Source organism: Anabas testudineus, chromosome 7 (genome assembly GCF_900324465.2).
Source record: "Anabas testudineus chromosome 7, fAnaTes1.2, whole genome shotgun sequence".
In the NCBI taxonomy this organism is placed as follows: Eukaryota; Metazoa; Chordata; class Actinopteri; order Anabantiformes; family Anabantidae; genus Anabas; species Anabas testudineus.
This window is the reverse complement of record NC_046616.1, coordinates 11,692,341-11,714,195: the sequence shown is the minus strand read 5'-3', so window position 1 is coordinate 11,714,195 and position 21,855 is coordinate 11,692,341. Positions and strand designations below refer to the sequence as shown.

General features: G+C 41.2%; 1 protein-coding gene across 2 annotated transcripts; it reads right to left on the bottom strand.

Annotated features, from left to right (window-relative positions):
* Positions 1 to 654: 654 nt before the first annotated feature.
* On the bottom strand, positions 655 to 7,652 carry amigo1 (adhesion molecule with Ig-like domain 1). Of its 2 annotated transcripts, none has more exons than XM_026368663.1 (2): positions 7,169 to 7,652; positions 655 to 6,280 (listed from the first exon to the last, which is right to left on the bottom strand). In XM_026368663.1, the coding sequence occupies exon 2, from the start codon at positions 6,182 to 6,184 to the stop codon at positions 4,646 to 4,648; it is 1,539 nt and encodes a 512-aa protein (XP_026224448.1). In that variant the 5' UTR covers positions 6,185 to 6,280; positions 7,169 to 7,652; the 3' UTR covers positions 655 to 4,645. The 2 variants fall into 2 exon arrangements, with proteins under 2 accessions (XP_026224448.1, XP_026224449.1); XM_026368664.1 differs by lacking the exon at positions 7,169 to 7,652 and adding an exon at positions 6,689 to 6,751.
* Between the last annotated feature and the right edge of the window lie 14,203 nt (positions 7,653 to 21,855).

Genomic DNA, 21,855 nt, shown 5'->3' with positions numbered 1-21,855 from the left:
AAATGAATGACACCTAATCCGTAGTTGATAGTGTTGTTTTTAGACAATAAACTGATAGTTATTGTTTACATCTTCACAGCCAATAAAGAGGCCAACCTTACCAGGACCAGAGAAACAACTGGCTGCAGGTTACAGCTGCTCGGCCATCATAGTCTGCCTTTTTAGAGCTTAGCTTCCTATATCTAATAATTTTAAATTTGTCATCTCGCCTGTTAGTTATGAATGAAACAACAGTTTCCAATGAAGCATGGACATGGTAGAATTTACATGGTTTCATTTCTCCACTAGATGGTGTTAAGTCATCAGTGTTGTCCTCTGAACAACCTTTTGGTCTTTTCCAGGAATACATTATATAAGTACACATGCTGTGTGCACTTTTCTATCATCTGGTGCTGATAATAAAATTAACTGAATCATGTTGAACATTATTAACACTCAAATCCCGCACAGTGCAAATAAATTACCCTCGTGTATGTGGATTAGGTTTGCCATTAGGAACTAAAACGCAGTCACGAATTTCGGCTAAACATCTCAACTCTGTTCTTAAATAATACTCCATTAGATATCAGCATAACAATTGACTAACTAAAGGAGAACATTGAGTTCAAAAATATATCTGCTAAGAGTGAGAGACGACAAGGAGGCACCACAAAGTGTAAATCTTAATCTTTTATTAAGTCAAATGATATAACAGTGTCTTTATCTTTAATGCCTACTAGGTAGCACTTATCCTGCAGTCAGAAGCATACCATGCAAAGCCATTCCCATTTAGCTGTGAGACCTTTCAGATTTTATGGCAGTGACCAACCAGCTCTTTTTGAGTGATCTGCACTGGTCAATAAACTCAGAGCTTTTAATGCTGTTAAAAACTCCATTCTTATGCAGTAGACAATTGTAGTAGCACATTAGAGAAGCTGTGAGCTCTTGCTTCCAATGATGTTCCCGTAACTGCTGCTACGTAATCAGATGAATGGAAATAGATGCATGCTGGGCAGTCAGAGACCACTCCCTTCCCTAATCTGTTAGACATTATCACTAAAGGAAAAGTTAATGTGCCATTACTGCAAATAGCAAAGGGACCTGTGAACTGCACAGATTTCAAAAGCAAAGATTTTCTGTTATTGACGCTGCAAATGCAAAAAAAAAAAACAATACCATTTTAAAAATGCCACTAGTAAGTTTTCACCTCGTATTAGATTATAAAGTAAAACTGAGATGGTCCTGAGAAGATTTATTAACGCTCTGTCTTCACATCCACTCCCGTGATTCAGGAATTCATTGGTATTGGTGGTGGACAAATTGCTCTTCTATAAAAAAATTACTTTCTTAGAAACAGAAAAATTGTCGCTTTAAAAAGTGTCCGTTGTAGAACTCACCTACCAACAACTACCTACACCTGACTTAGCCACCAATGTCAAAGCATTGTGCTTTGTCCTTGATTCTTCCTTATGGCTTAGTGAGGAAAGTCAAATAATTGGCGGCTACATACTCACTGCCCATTAGGATGTATCGTGACCAGTGATTTTAAAACTGGCATCTTTCCTACGCAGTTTTTGATACATGTTCAAATAAATGTTCTGCTCTGTAAAACATCCTCTTTCAATAAAAAACTAAATCCCACCCCACTTAAAAAATAAACATTTATGTCAAGACTTGAACAACTAACAGGAGCACAGCAGCAGATGAAATGCAAAATGATCAACAACATTAGATTGTACAAGAATACAGTTAGTACACTGGTAGAACATAGCAGTACACAACTAATCAATACTGAACACAGAAAAGTGAGTCTTAATACATATATATATACTGTATATATAGATATATATAGGAAGGCAGATTTGCTTTGGGGGAACAAAGCCACTCTTCTCCTCTATGTTAGGACCTTCGCAATAGCACTTTTTGTTTTTTCTGTACACAACTGCAACATGTATTTTGTGTGACAATCCACAGAAGACGCACCCATTAGCTATGGCAGATATAATTTGATTTACACTGGGCAAAATGTGCGGTTGTTGCTGGATGGTCTGAGTTCAGTGTGAACTGTTTAACAACTGGGAACCTTTAGCCATTTCTGGCGGTGTGACTGACATTTAATGGCTTCCCATGTTTCCTTAACTGGCTGGACCTTGGTATCCAAGCTATGTGACAGGAAAAACACATTTTTTTAATTCTAGGGACTCAAATTTAGATCCTGGATCTGTCTCTAAAATGCGACAGATTCTTCACCAACTGCAGCCAGTCTGCAATAAGGTTAAATGTGACTTTATTTGAGTGTGTCTCCTCTGCTGCTCTCTGTTTCTCCACCTGGTTTTCCTAAGTGAGAGCGTGGAATGATTCACGCACCACCTCTCTCATAAGTGTGACTTCCTTTTCTCACCCACACAGGAGATGCTGCGGTGCACACAGCAACTGTGAATATTCCACCAATTTTGCGTAAAAACCTATTGCATCTACAAATGTCTACATCCTAACACCCAAGCGTTAACTAGAAATTTCAATGCACAACATGAGTGATTTTTCATAGCTATCGGTTCTTACTAGAAAACTAAAACGCATTCTTATATTATGCTCTACTTTTTCAAACATATGAGTCAGTGGGAGAGAAAATATTCACTGAAAGCTTTAGGCGTTTCCCTCTTAAACAAATTACAATCTACTTAAAGGGCATCACATTCATTGCTTGGTTGAATGATTGCTTTTGAACCTAAGTAAGGGCAGCCTTTTAGTGACAGAGGTACACAAACAAAGCAAACACATCTGGGCTGAATTGAGGTGGTCAGTATACAGAGAGCCAAAGAGAATGGCTTTGTGTCGTCGTGACTCATGATAACACACCTATCCTCTCCTGCTCGGAGAGACAAAGACAGTGAAAGCAGAAAGATCCCATCAAAAGATTTAATTAGCACTAACACCGGCCTAGTCTTGCTGTATTATGACAGGAGCAGCGCACAGTTTAATGAAATCACCTGAGCCTTGTTTGTGCTAAGACACAGACTCCTGTTTTAAACCTTAAATGAAATATGTGAATGATGCGTTTGGTAAATTCAATCACACGAGATTCAATAAAGATGAAGGGATCGTCCACAGAGTCCCCTGGGATACAAGAGGTTTCTTGTCAGCAGCTACAACCTTTTAAATCAGCTCTTTCCTGCCAAATAATGTCACCAATACTATTTGTAATGTTCATCTTCTGGAGGAAACCTGAAGGTTTTTATTTAGCGTCAGACTCTGATGTTTGCCTGCTAACACAACATTTCTACTGACCACAGGTTAAAACGGCTACATTTTAAATCAGTGAATATCAAATATTTAAATCTACCACATAATTTATGATGTATGAATAAAGCAAAAGCGCCAAAATATATCAGGAATTTGTGTAAAGTGCACAATCTACGAACGGGAAAGAATAAAATAACCTTAAGGTGGCAGATTTTAGCCTTGTCATGATTTTTAATTTCCTGCAAGTGTGACTGGGAGAAACAAATGCTATAACTTGGCCAAGAGAAGTCAAACTGTGTACTGCAGTAAGTGGCACCTCAATGGACAACAAATAGAAGCCTGTTTGTCCTTAAAAGGGCTGTGGTACCTGTCTGTATACAGCACATGTTGATAATCAGTCAAGACAAAGTACCTCTCTGCAGCTAATGTGTATACGCTGGAGGCAATCTATGTTTTTAACTGTGTAAGGCTTCTATAGTTTAATTTGGGTTATACTGTAGATGTGCAATAACTAAGAGGCAACTACTTCCTTTAATACACAATTCACATAAACAATGAACTGCCTTGAGCTGGATTTTAAATTTATTCCATACATCTATGTAAAGTCATCTCTTTAAATAGCAAAGGAACAAAGAGCTCTCTCCTATGTCGCTATATATTTATCTATGAATATGGATAAGGATTAGTCTATATCTGAGTCCATCTAAATATTGGCTGTGAAGATGGATGAAAATTACCTGCAATATAATATTTGTGCTACTGCTTTCTTGCTATAAATGACTAAAGGTCTGATGAATCCACATTGCCTTTAACCCACTCATACTAATCAGTCTCATAATGTGGGTTTATGGCATGCTGTTCCTCAGTAGATGACTCCAGATTAATGACATGTATTCATAGCCTGGTGTCTAAGTTAGTGTCCTTGTGTTGATAAAGGGGGGTTAAATGTATCTATGCGCTAATATTTACCTAAGATCCGATCTGTTCTAGTTCTCGTAATCAGTGTAATAACGAGCCTACGTTGGTTTGTTTTTTCAAAACTAATTTGAACTTGTGCCTTGTATCATATGTATTTCCTACATTTTAACAATTAATTTTATCAGTTCCTGAGTGCTATATCTACCTTTTATGCTCATAAGACTTGAGTAGTTTCGCTGTCTGTATACACTGCCATTCCTTCACAGTATGAATTTTAAGTGCTACAGATTAAAATGCTGGAAAAAGTTCTGCTTATTGTCCTTGTTGATAACAAGATAGTTCATTTTTTTTCTCCCTTTAAGATCCTTATTTCCACTTGCCAGAAACTACATATGAACATCCTTCCTCCATTTTCCTCCCAGTTCACAGTCACAGTTTACACTAACTAAAACACAGCTCATGTTGGACCATATTTATCCAGTTGTGTGGCATCCATCGTCTCATCTCAGACCACCATGGGAGTGTCTGAGAAGACGGAGCTGATGGACTCTGCTACTGACTTCTTCCTCTTTCCCTTCATGAGAGAACCAGCCTCTGCATCCAGATCGTCATCATCCTCATCCCCATTGGGGTTCAGCTTACCATTCTGGCCCTGCAAGTCCTTGGAGTCTATGAACGCCACATGCCTGTTCAGCTCGGCTTTAAGCCCTGGGTCCTCATGGGTCGGTGTTACAGTGAGCATGGAGGAGTGGATGCTGTCCTCACCTCGAGTCTTGCCCTTGTTAGGGCAGCAGAAACAGCGACACGGAGTCAGGTACAGGTACATGAGCACCAGCACCACGCTGGCCAGGCAGCCTACCAAGGTGGTATATGCTGTATTCAGGGTCTCTCCGCCACCGTGCATGGTGAAGTTATGAACCTTCAGCACCACATAGATCGTCTCATTGAAGGCCTCACTCATTGCAAAGCATGTGTAAGTCCCAGAATCTTCAGACTGCACTGGACTAATCTGAAGACTTCCATCTGGCAAGACTTTGGCTGTCTGGTTGCCTTCAGGTCTCACCAGCACATTACCAGGCATCGTCCAGGTCTTAACCATGTTCCTGTGTTTGGTGTCACAGCCTAGGGTGAGCGTCTGCTCCAGAAAAGCCTCTTCGTCTGCCTCCTTGAATGTGCTGCAGTTCATATTGTCACCGCTGAGATCAAAAACCCCTACCTGTGTTTTTTGTGGGCCAGGTAGAACACATGTGTAGTCGTCTTTGAAGTCCACAGCAGAGTTGAGTTTTCGAATGTGCCAGTGGGCTAGCAGTGTGTACAGATCACAGTGACACAGCAGCGGGTTATTGTGGAAGTAGAGGCCATTTTTAATCCAAGCAGGCAGCACCTGGAGCTCATCAATGGGCAACATCTTGATCTTATTGGAGGACACATCCAGGAGGCTAAGTTTTTCCAGGCGGGACTTTTCCTTGACCAGCTCCACAGGGAAGCGGGAGATTTGGTTCTGGCTAAGATACAGCTTCTGAAGGTTTATCATGCCAATAAAGGCTGAGCGGTCAATTTGTGAAATTTGGTTATTGTACAGCAAGAGGACCTCCAGATTGACCAAAGGGTCAAACATGAACTCATCCAGCTGCCTCAAGTTGTTGGAGGACAAGTCTAAGTAGCGTAGCTGTTTCACATAAAAAAACGCCTCTGAGGACAGGAAGTACAGACCATTGTGGCTGAGCAAGAGGTTATGGAGCTTCGGGAGCTTGACTGGGGTCCACTCCGACCGCAGCCGCGTTATCTCATTATAGCTGAGATCCAGCACAGCAGTGTAGAGCGGCAGACCAGTAGGAACAGTGGTCAGATTCATCTTGGAGCAGCTCACTATATTTGAAGCACAGATGCATGTCTTATGGCAGTTTAGGGTAGATCCTGCTGTCCCTGGAAGCCAGAGGAGAGCCATGCAGAGGGCGAGGAAGAGGACGCATCTCGGACGCTTGCTCCAGTGAGGTAATATTTCCAACAGGCTGTCACCTGTTCTGGTGGAGGACTTCAACATGCTAGCAGTTGATCTATATCCCGGAGAAATTTACTACGATCCCATTCTCAGAAAACAGCATCGAAGAGGAGCAGGAAGATTTCCAGGCATCGAAAACTGAAATTCAAAGCAGAAACAAGGTTGATATTATTAGATAGATAGAAAGAAGCAGAAACTTTATAGAAGCACATGCCTATTGTTGGTTTAAAAGTAATCATTTTCCAAATATATCTGCATGGTCATGAGTAAACTAATTATAACAAGTATTATCAGTCATTAATTAAAAAATAACCTTTCAAGCAGTATTTAAACTTTGTGGTTTTTGGAATTACTGTTTCTTTATAGTCGTATAGGAGAAGTTAAAACTGTAGAAAGAACATTGTTTTTGAAATTAGCTTAAATAAATGCACAGTGTGGAAGCACAATGTCTCCCCCGAAACACCAAGCTACTGAAAAATGAAAATAAACATTAAGGTACCTCTGTTGTGAACACAGCACAGCACTAGGAGAGATGTTTCCTCCTACCTCTGTATGTCACCATGCAATATCACATTCAGAGCAGCCACTGTCCTCCTGTCCTGCTCATTGCTTCCATACACTGAAACCTACAGCACAAACTTCTGCTGCGACTTTGCACAATGCGCCTCCTCCTTTAAAACAAACACACTGGCACACAGCTGCTACTCACGCTAACCCATGTGCATTCACACTCCTGGAAGACATGCAATGATTTTCTTCCTCATCCTATTTCCCTGCCTCTCTCAATCCCTGGATCTCGTTATCCTCGAAACACTGAATAATAGTAAAAATAAATAAATAAATAAATAAGAGGCACTGTATAATGTTAAATCACAAATGTTTACGTGGTATATTTTGAACTGGCTTCGTCCATTCGTGGAGGATCTGTGCAAAATGTTGCACTGCACCATTCTGTTGGAAAAACAAACGAGCACAACATGGAAACGTGATGTCTGGAGATGAAGGAATAAACAGAGAACCACCCACCTTCAATCGGGACGCAGTGATGCTGGTTTTCATTAAAACAGCTCCTCGTGTCTTTACGATGTTTCTGCAGACAGACAGCCTCCTTCTGCCCGATTCTGTGTCTGCTGCTGAGGACAATAAGGGGATGCGGAGAGGAGGGACAGCACTAGAGATATCCTCCCCAAAATAATCCCGGTCCACGCGCGGCATCCAATGCCCTGTGCAAAATTACGCAAAAAACATTACGTAAAGAACAAACCAACACGTCCTCTGAACTATCGACCACCGCAGAGAAGCGACTCTGACTTAATCAGCCCTTTCTGACGTGAACATATTGCTCTGTGGACACACGGCAGCGCGTCCGTCCTCTGGGGATAATTGGCGCATTTTGAGCAGGTCCGGCTCCTGCTGGATTTCTCCTCAGCCACTGGTATAAATAAGAAACGGCAGTCTGGAGCTGACGAGCCTCCCCGTGGCTCCTCGTTGGCCTGATGCTGCCTCTGTGCAGCAGTGCTGCTGCTGCTGTTGCAGTGGTTGACGTGTTTTTCAGCAGAGGTGATGCGTTTAAATCCAGAAGGCGCTGTTTACCCAAAGTGGCCCCACCAAAGAAACGCTGGGGAGACGCGCCGCTGCACATACGTTTTGAAAGATATTTTTTTATATATATAGTTCATGTATAGTTCGGCACCATTAGCACCATCATCATCATCAGTATCATCAATTCTTCCAGAGAATTTATGTCACTGGTCTGGTTAACACACATTGCTGTGCACATTTACAGGAGTGACCTCTCACTAATAAACTACATGTTGTTGCAGCCTGTCTGCAGAAACATGCTGCATCGTCTTTGGCTTGGAAAGGTAAGGCAACCACTCAGGTGGCTGGATGGTTTTGCATCTCAGTAAACTAAAATTCAGCTGAATTTGTCCTCACGGAGCTGTCACACATTTTTCTCTCCTCATCCCAGTCCATTATCACTTGCCATCTGACAGCTGAATATGTTAACAGTGACTACATGTTCTGACTAGTGCCACTATTTTTATTTTGTCACCAAACACGTAGGTTTGCATTCATTAAGCTGGACTATGTTTGGCTGGGTAATTTTCTAAGAGTCTGAAATGTATCATTCATGTCTGTTTTCAGTGACTGATAAATTGTTGATTTACCTAATCAATTACAACATGCAGCTGACAATTAGAAAAATAATCAAACTTATGTTTCAACAAAATGCTGTGGCATATTTCAAAACAATGTCAGATCAAAGTGCCTCGTAGCTGCAGTTTCATCTTTGAGACTCACAATGCAAATGCATTATGTTGGAGACTGTGCATGTACTGCTGTCTCGTCTCTGCACTCACTGACAGCTCAGTTTTCACCACATCCAGACTTTAAAAGTGCCGAGACATACAGCACTTAAAATGAGATTTTTGTGTATATGTTTAGTTGTTGATTAGCCCATGTAATGGTGTGTGTGTTTTTTTTTTTTTTAGTGAGTTCTTTAAATAAGCAGGTGGCCGCGAACCTTTGCAGCTTTCCAACAATTATTCCCTCACATAGCCCGTTCAGTTCTCACTCACTGTGCAGACTGTGTTTATGTGTTTGATTAGGTCTGTTTATGAGTGCCGACTGAGCAGGGAAAACCTTGTCATTTTTTACTCAAGTGAATCCTCCCACACGCTGCTTTTTGAGATTTTTTTTTTTTTTCGGGTTTTCCTCAATTCACAGATCTGCTGCAGCGAGCCTGGCTTTGGCAAAGCTGTGAGAACCCGTGCGTTGCCAATAAGCTGCTACACCAAAGTAGCCTCCTACTCAGAATGCTACCAGAAATCATTTCATAAATGAACATTAGAACAGCAGGGGACATGGGATAGTTTTAAGGTCACATGAATTTTTGCCTCATTATAAAATATAAAGAGACCCTCTAATGATAAATTAGAGATGTAACAGGATAATGCACCAAGTGATAAACTCTGTAACTCTGTCCATCTGTAACTTGAATTTATTTTAAATTGGGGTCAGTGTGCATGACATTTCTCTCTTTCAGCAGATATGAGCCAGAGTTCAAGAGTAGAGTTACCAGTGGCAGAAAAAGACGGCTCCATGGGAAATGGTGACCTTTTGTGACTTACTGTGCTTTGGATGTTACTTGGTTTTCACATTTTAAGCAGACATTAGGCTTTTTTTTTTGTCTTGATTCAAAGCTGCGAGAATAAGTCAAGCATAGCTGAATAGACAAAATCCAACTCAGTCAGAGTTGGAGTTGCCTTGATTAGATGTGGTTTGGCAGGTAAACAGAAACAGATTTGAAGCAGACTGAACAGCAGGTAGATATCCCTGATGATTTGCTTTTAATATTATTCAGTAATTATTCAGTTTCCAAATTCTTCCAAGCCCAGTTTTTTAAAATGAAAATAAAAAAGTGTGTTTGGACTAAAAATGCCTCATGTTAAAACTTCAGTAGGGAAATAAAGTGGGACAAATGCACTTATGTGATTTAAATTCTCAGTCCATGACATCTCTGTCTCACCTTTCTTCACCAAGGTGATGAACTAGTACATCTGAATATAGCGAGAAGCCTGTCTGACCGGACCATTGTAGCGCTGTGACTCTTGTGAGACTGAGCTGAAAGTGATTAATGTTCGTGTTCGACTCCACTTCCTGCTGTGATAGGGATAGTGTTGCCTGGCAACTGCCTGCGGCCTTTCGTTGACTGTTTTGGCTCCGTGGTAGATCTGAGGTGCCTTCTCTTGTTCTTCTCTGTGTTCCCGCTCAGAAGGGGTTTCTAGTAAAGATCGATGCGTTGATCTCTGCAAAAGGAAAACAAAACAAAAAAAAGATTCAGTGCTTCTCCGTGAAGTTAACAGACACAGTCAACGTCCTGTTCCATGAGCCATAAGAATACATTTAAATACTTTCTCTTCCTCTGCGAGGCACGCAGCCTGCACCACATACTTATCATTAAGTGGTGTCAGCTTTAAGTGACTAGCACTTTAGCACTTTTGCAGCCAAGAAGCCAAGTCTTTTCCTGAGATCGCTTGATCATATTTCATAAACAATATGGGCTTTGTTTGCCTAGGAAGATTATCAGCTCAGTCTCTGAAGTTTCTGAAGCCTGACCACCCCAATGTAAACGATGTTTACATACAGCATGCTCTCTCTACGCTCCACCTGTCTTCTCTGCTGACATTGTAAACACCCACTCTTGTCTCTGAGCTGACTGGTTTACACAACATACACAATTGCAACTAGACTCCATGCTGGCTGCACACATTAGACCTGCAGCTGGGTCCACGCCATGGCACAGAATACAAATGTACATTTTAGTCCATACCTGTGATTAGTCTCAATGTCTCACTGATTTGTCAAAATGTTGTCAAACATATCGTGACCTTTCAAGTTGATCTTCTCATTTACACACCCTGAGGTTTATTTGGAGATGTGTTTATCTGATTCGCTGTGTGTTGTGTATTCACGCTCTTTTAGCTCAGGTTTTGGTTCAATGTGTTCACCTGGTGGTTATTAACTGTGTCTAAAGGTGGTGTACAGGGCACTGACAACAGCCATCTGCTCATGAATAAACCAGAAAGTTGTGGTTTAAGCATCTGAACATTGGCCTGGAACCATGAAGCTCTGTAAAACCAAGTTCAAGGTTCATTATTGAGAGTGACCCCTTTCACATTGTCATTCAAGACATAATAATTAAAAACTATTTTAATGTCACTGAAATGAAAAATACTGTTTTCAGAGAATCTCCATGTGCCTCCACATTAAATCATGTTTTTCTAACTTTCTTTACATTTGGTGTTGATCATGCAAACACTGTTGCAATTCCCCCCCTGTCTGTTTGTTATGTTTTGTTTTTGTTCATTGTTCCCACAACACTTTTCATACGCTGAGAGACAAAGACAATAAAGCACAACAAGGACACTGCTCGGCCTTTTTACTTGCAAGTTGAGCCGGCCTGAGGTCTTAGCATCATAAATGTTTCACCCAGGAATTTCCACCTCTGACTCTGTCCGTCTCCCCTTTGTACAAGCTTTTTTATTAAAGATGAGACACACCCTGAAGTTACAGATGTGGGTGTATGCTATGGTTACATAATGAATGTAAGATGATCATATTGCAAGAAAAGAAACTCCATACAAGGATAAAACATTTCTTATAGGCGTATAGCAACAAGAACTGTTCAACTCCAAGGCCGCTGACCTTTCCCTGACCTTTCCTGTTTCCTGTCTGTGTGCAAAGTGCAGCTTCAGCACTGTACAACATGCTCTTGTTGCTTACAGGATTAAACATCAAACACATGTATCCTTCATAATGACAATAAGTAAGACAACAAGAAATTATCCTTATGAGTGAAGTAACATTGTAATAAGAAAATTATAAATCAGTGAGTAAATCATTTTTACTCTAACATGGACTTCCTCCGATCTCCTCTCCACTCACTGACTAATTGCTCATTCATTTCACCTGTTACTCCCTCTGGTTCATAAGGACCCCTCAATCCTCAGTTCCTTGCTGGTTTGTTGCTCACTATTCATTCACTGATGTCACTCTTGGTCAGTCATGCACACGACACATGGTTCAACCCGGGTTTGTTTCAACCCGGAGTGCACTTAATTTCTTTGACCCTGGTTTTGTTCGTGAGTTGCCTTCCTGTTTGCAGTGTATTTTTTGTTGTTACTTTGTCCTGTTAGCTCCGTTTGTTTGCTCCCGTCTGGCCTGCCTTCTGCAGTGCTTTTTGTTTGTTACTTTGAACATCTAGTTTGTCAGTTGTTTTTTTTGTCCACTGTAGTACGTAGTTTTTCGTTGATACTTTGTATTTCTTGTTTGTGAGTTCGTTTGTGTTCATATCTTGTTTTGTGGTAGTGTGTTGGTTTCTAGTTTTTCTTTTGCCTGTGTTTCCACAGTGTTTTCAGTTGTTACTTTGTGAGTCAGGTTATGGTTTTCGTTTGTGCTTTACCACCGTGTTTTGGGTGGTCTCTGTTAGTTGATACTTTTGTAAGTGTTTGTTAGTTCCCTGTGTCCTCTGCCCTTTTTGTAATAAATATCTTTTTGTTCTTATCCGTTTGGTCCCTGTCAGTCCCTGGTTGTAACAAACACTGGCACAGCCTGCTCCAAAGATGTTAATAATGAATTAGCTTTATAAATTAATCAAACTGCGGTGTGACTGACGTAGGTAACCGTAGCCAAGTTTGGCGTTTACCTCATCAGGGGTCAGATTGCAGCTTCTTGCAGTATCACTCGCCTCCATCTTAAAGCAATCGGAGACATGCTGATGCAGAAATGTTCTCAGGAGGAATGAGCAAAAAAAAAAAAAACAGTCATTTTTGTTTAGCCTACGTCTGGACTGCTCTTTGTTTCCATGGCAACACTTTCCGTTTTGTGTTTGATCAGAAGTGCAGAGATGAAACAAGGTCACTAAACAATCATATCTCAGTGAAAAAAAAAAAACTCCACATGGATGGCACATGCTTCAATAAAAGCAAGCTGTTTGTAATCTTGGCACATCTTATTCTCCCATCACTAAGCAACAGGCCGTGCTTCAGCCATGTGCACCCTGATGACGGAGACCACTACTCTAAATCATGGAGAAAGGGCTGCAGGTGTCAGCCTACACTGAGCCACTGTGAGCTTTAACAATAGATGTAATCAAGAGGCAGGGCACACATTGTTTTCACTCACTAATTAAATCTGTCACTAATGCAGTTAAAAGCTCTGCTGTAATAACTGGGCACAATTACCCCTGGCAGGTGAAACTATAAAGCCAAGGACCCATTACAGATCTATTTAAAGCTGTATCCGGGAAACATTCAACCTGTAATCATAAGTACTGTAAATACAGACAAACAAGAGGAATTCAGTTCTGTTGATATTCTGAATAGTCACAGAGAGTGACAGTGGAAGACATGGCATTTCCTGGTCTGTCTCTTTAATACTTGTTAATCTGCTCCTCAGGGCAAAAATAAAGAGCTGATGCATGCAGGCTAATCCCAAAGGAAATAAATGATTTTCTACTAATTACCTATGTTGGAAAACATTGATAATCCAGTCTGTGCAATAAGAGCCAATAAGAAGAAGTCCACTTGAGAAGGCAGGGAAAGATTAGTCTGTAAATCGCTGCCTTGAAAATGTTTGATTGCTGTGTGAAAAGCAGAGAAGTCAAACATTCTTGACTGAAATAAGGACACACGTGCTGCTGCTAACCGGAGCCTCAGGTTCTTTTTGTTTTCAGCTCTGTGTGTGTGTATCTTCTCCTCATTGTGGTCAGTTTTTGACTCAGTGTTTCATACAAGTTGCTGCTCTGGAGCCATTTTGGGAGCGTGTCAGAGAGGTGCAGCAGGCGAGGCAGCAGCAGTCAACACAGAGCCCATTACTTGGCAGAGAGGACTTCCCATCTCTCACAAATGACTGTACACTATCCGGACTCCCTCTCGTTATCTTTGCTAAGAGCCCATCAAGTCAGAGTGGACAGGTTAAAACGCTGACCTGCAGGGCTTGTTTGCTGAGCACTTGGCTTTTTCAGTTCGTGTGTCTGTGGCCACTAATGGCACATCAAGCCAGGATGAAGAGGTCTCCTCTACAGCTCTCCAGTCAGACAGCAATGATTATGTTCACAGGAGACAGAAAATTCCTCCTACGTTTCAGAGTGGAGTGCTGTAATGAGGCTGAAAGGAAAATATGCAGGAAGGCGACAGAGTGCGATCCTGAATAACTTTTTTTCCCAAGTAGTGACATGTTGAGACAGGTGTTTTTCTTCATAGGAAACTGTACAAACTTCATCAATACAGTTTAAATTGAGAATAGCGAATTGAAGAGTCTTTGCATTGATATGGGGGTGAAATATCCTCCCAACCCTAATGCAAATGGTTGAACTGTGAGCAGGACAGAGGGCAGTGAAGGAAAGGGAAGGCGAGGAGATGCAGAGCTGAAAGGGGAGATGAATGATGGAAGGGTGGCAGAGCAAGAACATGTTGGACAGAGTGTCTTATGGCTTTTTTAAGACAAGTGTCTCATTGCATCATTTGATCAGGGGTGTATACTGTAAACCGTGTGCCGTTTTTTTTCAGCAGTGCTTTGTGAATAATGGAGAAGGTTCCTTGTCAACAGAGGTGAAGACAAAGCCAGCTGAGAGGGATCGATTCTCTATTTTCACTTGTATGTGTGTGCACACTTGGCAGTCAGCGTGTTTTGCTAATGTAATTGAGTGACTCTTCGATTAATGGCCACGTCAATTCTCTGTGCTGCTTCTAAAATTAGCCATCATTCTCAAATCATTCAGGCCCACCTTCTCGATTCCCACCATTAGCCGGTTGACTATTATTAGATGCTAGGATGAGGTCATCTCCCCCTCAGCATCTCTTCTTTTCATTCCCACTGAACTCTGGCCTTCATACTGCCAGTCAAAACAAAACCTGGCTGCCCTGATTGCATAAGACGCACACTTCATGCATGAATTCACTGCAGCGACTCCTGTATGAGTAAGAGGATTTTATAAACAGGTTTCAGACTTTTCCATATCTAATCAACCCTCATTTTTTGCTTTATCCTGCCAGCACATGGCTTCAATCCCATGATGCACTGGTAGGAAATCATCCCAAAAAGCTACTTCAGCAGCAGCTTCCAAGCCACACACAGCCCTGAGTTAAGCTGGAACTGGCCTTTGCGGTTCTTATATAATGGTTGCTGATGCTGGTAGTGTATGATGAGCGAGTGAATGAGTCAGTCTCGTTGGCGCTGGAGGATTTATCTATTATTCAGGTGCGGGTTTGCCCTAAGGTGCTCGTCCTTGTTGCTCTCATCCAGTCAGAACCGTGCAGTCACGCAGCAGGTGCTGAGATGCAACCTCTGAATGAGCATCAGTGAAGGAGTTTGCAGTTAGTGGTGCAGTTAGTGGTGCACAATCCAGTGTGAAGCATCAGAAATTCAGAAAACAAAATTCACTAAATTCAAATAGGTTTAAGTGTATGGTGCTATGTACCAGAAAATTATCACAGGTGCTAATGATACCTGTAGCCACCACGTCTCTGAAACGGAATATACAGCAGATAGCAAAGACAGGCAAACAAAAATCAGGGAAGGAAACGTAACGTCGAACTACGTTTGCTTGTTTATTCATCCTGTGTTTTGAATTAGCACCCCAATCAGCAGCAGGAGACAAATAAACAGTCAGAAATCCCAGTTCCAGAGATTAAATTGAGATTTCTTCAGTCTTCAGATTCACAGGATGACTCATTTGGAAACATACAATGCCACTGCTACTCTTGTACCATCAGATTTGGTGCCTGACATCCATGTCATGATAATAGCTATCCAGGGTCCAGGGGCGTCCTACACACTGCAACCAAAACAACTGCAATCAAGAGGAAAGGCTCCGCACTCTGGGGACCACAGGAAGGAGAAAACTACTGTAAATTAAACAGATTTCTTTCATTTCTTTTATTCCTGTGCTTGTCTGTAATAATCTTCTGCTTCGGAACAGCCAGCTTTAAGGGTTTTATGAGGCTCTGCTCCCGGCTCTATTAATCACAGCCTTCTGCTCCCTGTGGTGTGAGGACGATTTCTGGGAAACAGGTTTTAATGCACGGTCATTATTAAGATTCATTCTTTTTCTGGTGCCGTATGACAAAATAAAACTCTGCCTTTCACACAAACACTCAGTAAAAAAAAAGCATGATTCATGAACATCTAGTTCCCCTGAGCACTCAAAACCGTCCTCTTCATAACCCTGTTAATGGATTTCTACTGCTGAGTTTATTTTTACATCTGATTCAGCAGTACCAACTGAAAGAAAGATCCCTTAGTTTGCTCATGTGGTCAGAAATAGTGATGCTGTGATTTAAAACACTTTTCTTTCTGTCTAATCTGCCTCCCCCCTGATGGTACTTGTAAATCTACTCATGCACATTATTTAATTTCCAGTCCATAAATACTGCATTAAAGTGTTATTATTTTCTAATCTGCTACCAGGCCTGACTCCCATTTGAAATACTTTGGATTAGGCTCACAAAACAGCAATCAGGATAATACACTTGATGAGGGTTGTAAGTAGCTACTTTAAAGAAATCATAAATGATGAGATATTTAATTACTTACAGGATATTTAATTACTTACAGGATAATTTAGTATTAATCACATGTAATCACCACATTTTGAGTCAAAGCTCAGTTCGTAGAGACAGAAAAAAGATAAACAAAGGTCAATAAAACCTGAATAAAGCAGATGTGTTTACTCAGGTGACACTTCTCACATGTTGACCTTTAATCTGTCAGAGGATACATGAACTGCAGCCAGTCATCGCATAGATGATCTGAAACCGAAGACTATGATTATATAAATGACCTGTGGAAGCACATTATAAAACATGTTAAAATCTCATAATGTCCATTTTGAATAAAACAAGAGGTAAAGTGCAGTGTTGTTGGATGTGTAAATGCTGTTTTATCTAAGGACCAGTAGGCAGGTATACATGTTTGTCTCTGAATGTGTTTCTGAGTTAATAAATTGTACATTTGCTGCTCAGAGAGAATCAAAATAAAATGTTTCAGTGTGTTGGAGGCAGCTTGGCTGATTTTCAGTTTCTCGCCCTTCTTAATGTTGACAGCTGGCTTGCATTATTAACTGTGCAGCATCTGTCTGGCTTTCACAACATCACCCTATCCTCCTCCTCCTCCTCCTCCTCGTCCTCCCCATCCTGCCTGCAGGACTCAGCTCTCTCTGGCTGTAATGAGGACAGAAGATGTGCAGGATTGCAGAGGAGAAAATACTGATATAAAGTCTGAGAACTAAGAAAGGCCCTGATACTGCACTGGTTTTCGACGTCGAGTTCTCACGTGGGGCTGTTAGTTTTCATTTCAGTTGCTGCATCAAAGATAAAAACCAGCAGCACTTTTGTCCCGAGCCACTAAAACTACGTCTGACTTGAGTGAAAAGCTCACAAACTGTACTACAGGAAGGATGAGTTGTTGTGTGAGTGTTTCATTTTTGCAGACCTCTGGCATTTGTGATGTTCTCATGAATATGCATGTTATGACTATTTCTGTCACCCAGTGTTCATTTGGACAGTAAAACTGAGTAATGCATTTTCCTAAGCTGACAAGCCAGAGAGAATGGGCTGTGCTGTGTGAGCCAGTGTGATAATAGCACACAATAACTTCTTTATTTCACTCTGTGACCTTTTAGCCATTTTGAAACTGACTAATCTCATTTAACATCATTGCATGGAAAGATATGAACAAATAAAGTTCTGTTCAACATGTCATTTAGCCTCATTAGTTACAGGGGGAAAATATGTGGACGGTTTAAATCGAGTTGTTTTCTAGGTTGTTGTGTAACATAATGTACTGTTTCCTGTTATTGTCAGAAATGTAAGAAACCAATGATCTTAGAGTCCTGGCAACTCTTGAGATCAGACTCACAGAGAAAAATGGAAAATTTAATTTACGACCTCTGACTTTTAGTTTTGCCACATTAGTGACATGAATGGAATATCTGTTTTCCCGAAGGGACTGCCACAACATCAAGCACCGGACGTTTAAGGTCACCACCATCGGCTTTGGATCAGTGTTCCTCCAGTGCCACTGTGAATAATAAACACTTTGATGATCCTGTGAGTTTTCTTCTTCTTCTTCTTCTTTTCATTTGGTTAAGGACCAAATATGAAAATACAAAACTAACAACATTCCCAGCAGCCTCTGCTCTATTTTGTATTTAGTGCAAACGTTAGCATGCTTAGTATGGCATCACAGAGCTAATAACGTGGTTGCTGGTCCATAAGCTGTACAGTGGTCCCACCTCCACCCCTACATCCACCTATAAGTTTGATTCCCACGTTTGTCTCTACGAGTCCTGATGTATCTGAGTCCAGATGCGTACACCAACTCTGGACAGGTTGTGTGTGATACCTGGATGTATGAACTGTTTGTTTTTGTTCATCAGCCAAATACAAACTGTATTTGCCGTATGTGGACACTACAAAATAATTTAATATAAATTAAGAGCCATTATTCATTTTTTGCCCATTTGTTATGTAACTTCACATTTTCTCTGAACAGAATAATCCTCTTTATGTAAAATAAAAACTTACAGATTACACCAACTCCCATTGTATTAAAAGGGATGAATTAAAACTCAAAGGTGGACTAAATAAAGACCATCTGGGCTCAACTGTGCTATCATTTAGGGCAGATGCTCTCTGAGAGGAAATGCACTTCCGCCAAAAGCCTCTGAGTGCTCATATTTAGGTTGGACACTGATGCTACATCAAATACTGCTGAAGTGAGCAGGGAAGGAGAAGAGGGTCCAGAATATAAATGAAAATATGCCATCCGTGTCAGAAGACGAGAGAATTGTCGTGTATGACCGGTGACCCAGGAGGTGGAGCGGATGATGACACAGTTATTAATCAACTCACTGCACGCACTGGGACCTGTGAACAACACTGCATATGTGTATCAGGTGCAAGTGTTGCTGTCTTGACACAGAGGGTTTGTTGCAGCAAGATAACTTTTATTGAGACATAATAACATGGAAGTTAATGTGCAGCAGGCTAGAGAAAAGAAGTGGGGGGATACATCAAGTCTGTCTCTGAAGGTACTGAAATGTGCATGTCACCTGATGGGTAGACTCACTAGCATGTCATCAAAAAGGACCATGCTGGTGTTGTATAATATTTTACAAATTGTGTATGTGATTATTTTTACAAAATAAATGTAGAGAAGGTTTAGTTCTTACAGGCAGAAGAGTCACCGTCATTTAGGTTGACACGCTGGGTTGAATGATATTGTGCAGGTGTTTGTGACATCATGTCCTGTTCCTGTACTTTTTCTTTCACACGGTCCATTTGTGTTCAGAACGGTGTGTCTTTCCGACAGATGAAGGTCATGTCTTGCCGCAGTGTAAAGCAGCAAAGCCCCTGTAGGTCATTAGTGACTCATCTGAGGACATCTCACCCCACTGCACCACCAGCCAGAGCCGAATGCTCACTCTCAGAGTGTAACAAGAGGGGACAGAGAGAAGCGTTGTACTGGTACTAAACTGGTATTAAACTGCCGGTGTCTGTGTCATATACATCATTCAGCACAGAGTTTCACTGGAAAGGCACATTTGTTTATTAGAAAATAATTAGAAATTAACAAATAAATCAGTTAAATGGCATGGAATTACTGAAAACCAGAAAGTCAATAAAAAACAGTGACTTGAAGGAGAGTCATGATTTTCTCACAATAAAAGTGTGACACTGATAAGAGTCATCAAGCATCTGTGGGTTTGAGGTGGTGTGTTGTATTTTTTCAGTCTGAAACTGAGAGATAAAAATCACCAGTTTACTTCAACCACTAAAAATATGAAAACGCAGAAAATGAACAAATACAATAAACAGTATAATACATTAAACCTAAAATTTAGAACTTAATTTAGAAAAACCAGCAAAAAGAAGAGGTATCATCCTCACTTTTTTAATAAATGTATTTTTTTACAGTCTTGGCTCCTATTTCTGAGGTTCTGTGTTATTATGTGTCTCCAGACAGACGGCAACCTGGAGCGTCGGCACTCATCAGTGACTCAGTGTGTGCAGAGGATGACAGCGCCAACCTGGAGCCAACAGAGAGTGCTAATTGTGTCTGTTTGGACTCCAGTGTATGAAGTCTGGGAAATCAAACAGTGCAAACCAGTTACTGTCGCTGTTTAGTGTTTTCTCTGTCTGTTTTCTCCACCAAACTGAGAACTTATATAGTTCTTCTCTCGCTCTCCCTATATATAAATATATATGTGTGTGTGTGTGTGTGTGTGTGTGTGTGTGTGTGTGTTTAAATAAAAATGTGTTACTGGGAATTCAATATGCTTGAAATTGTGAGGTTGTGGAATATGTGTTTAAACCCGGGCATCTACATGCTCTAATAACTCTAAGTGAGTTAGTGGAGCATGTAGATCACCATTTGGCAACACACTTGCTCTCCATCTCTGCAGGTTTGAACACACTGAGATTATTTTAGGTCACTGCTCTTCTCCCGTGCCTGTGCAGCTACTTTTACTTGAACATTTTGCTCGATGTGTGATTAACGGTAGCGCTGAAATATGTGAGGATGTACAATGTCGTTCTGAGAGATTTGTCAGCTCAGAGAAGTGTGTGAACCCTCCCTCGTCTGGTGAGGTGCATGCTGGGGTGTTAGTAATCAGTCTGATGTGACCTTACCGGTAGATGCTGTTCTCTAGGGTACCGTGGGAGGATAAAACTGGAGCAAAGCTGTTTTAACTTTGGTCAGGTACTGGCTACCCACATGTTTTATAAATGTACTGAGTAATAGGCATCAAAGATAATTATGTAATAATCACTAAATAATAGAAAATGTATAATGTGCTCTATTCCTGGTCCTTGTCCTTGGAAGGTCATTCACACAACCAATGTAGCCCCAGAGTGATACATTTTGGGGGGTTTTCATCGGATCAGGTTACCCCTGAGGGTTTTACGTGAGCCTAAACACGATCTCTTCTTGCTGGAACAGCAGGTTTGTGTGCTTACATGAGCGTGTGCATACTGCTTGACCGCATGCAAAGCCACACTGTTGAATTAAAATGCACTGCCAAATGCATCCAAAGACAAAACAATACAGTATTTCTCTCAGCTCCATCTTGCTTGCACAGCTTGCAATTAAATGAAAATTGAAGATGTTTGCCTTGACTCATTTCTAGTGTCGTAGACCTGCAGTGGCTGCGCTTGAACCATGGTTAAGATGTTACAGTAAAGTAGTAGCCATGTGCAGCCACATAAAGCCATTAAAAGTCCTGCTCAGTGACTGAATCAGTGGGTTTGTTAGTGGTGATGTGCAGACCAAGGACATTATCTGAGATTAAAAGTGTTGCAGTCATTTGTAAAATGTGAGAGCTCCCCCTACTGATGAGATCCAACATCACAGTGGGACACATACAGTCAGACCAGTGGCTCTCATAGAGGATGAATCACCTGTGATCAGTTAAATAGAGAGAATGGAAACAAAATCAAATCACGTTGCCCAACATGTTCTGGATCTGGAAATTGAGTCGTGTCAGCTGGACTTGCCACGACAATAAACACATGTACGAATTTCTGGTAATGAATGGAGTGCGTTTGTGTGTGTTTGTGTCACGAGGTTGATGTTGCTCTTTTTAACATTTCTTGTGGCTCGTTAGGGTGGAGGGGCTCACAGCAGGAGGGCGGGTTTGCAGGAGGAGGGGGCCAAGGCAAGCAGTCATGCTGAAGTTGGGGGTTGCCATGGAAACCGTTGTATTTCCCTCCAGCAGTGTGATTGGTGCCGCTCGTATGAGCAAGGATCTGCTATTTGCTATATGCACAGTCACAGGACACACACACACACACACACACACACATTTGAAGAAAAGAGGCTTGAATAAACACAAACAGAGACTCTTCTATTTTCAGTCTTCGTCTTCAAAATGCCTCTTTAGTATCTTCCCTATCTTTGATTATTATACGTGAAAACTCTCAGGGTATTATTTATCATTTTCTACTTCAGTCGCCTTCAGTCATTCACTCCTAAAACACATGTCAGGGGAAAATTAATATCTGGTACTGTCTTCTTCCTGGAGATCATGTGAGCTACCACAGCCTGATCATCAATCTGCCCCTTGTTGTAAAACAGACCCAGAAAAAATAGTGCACAATAAAAGGTGGTTTGTGTCTGGTAACCCTGGTGGATATCGGACCAATAAA

Coding starts and splice junctions, on each gene's coding strand:
- amigo1 (XM_026368663.1), bottom strand. CDS start 6,184: ATGTTGAAGTCCTCCACCAGAACAGGTGACAGCCTGTTGGAAATATTA.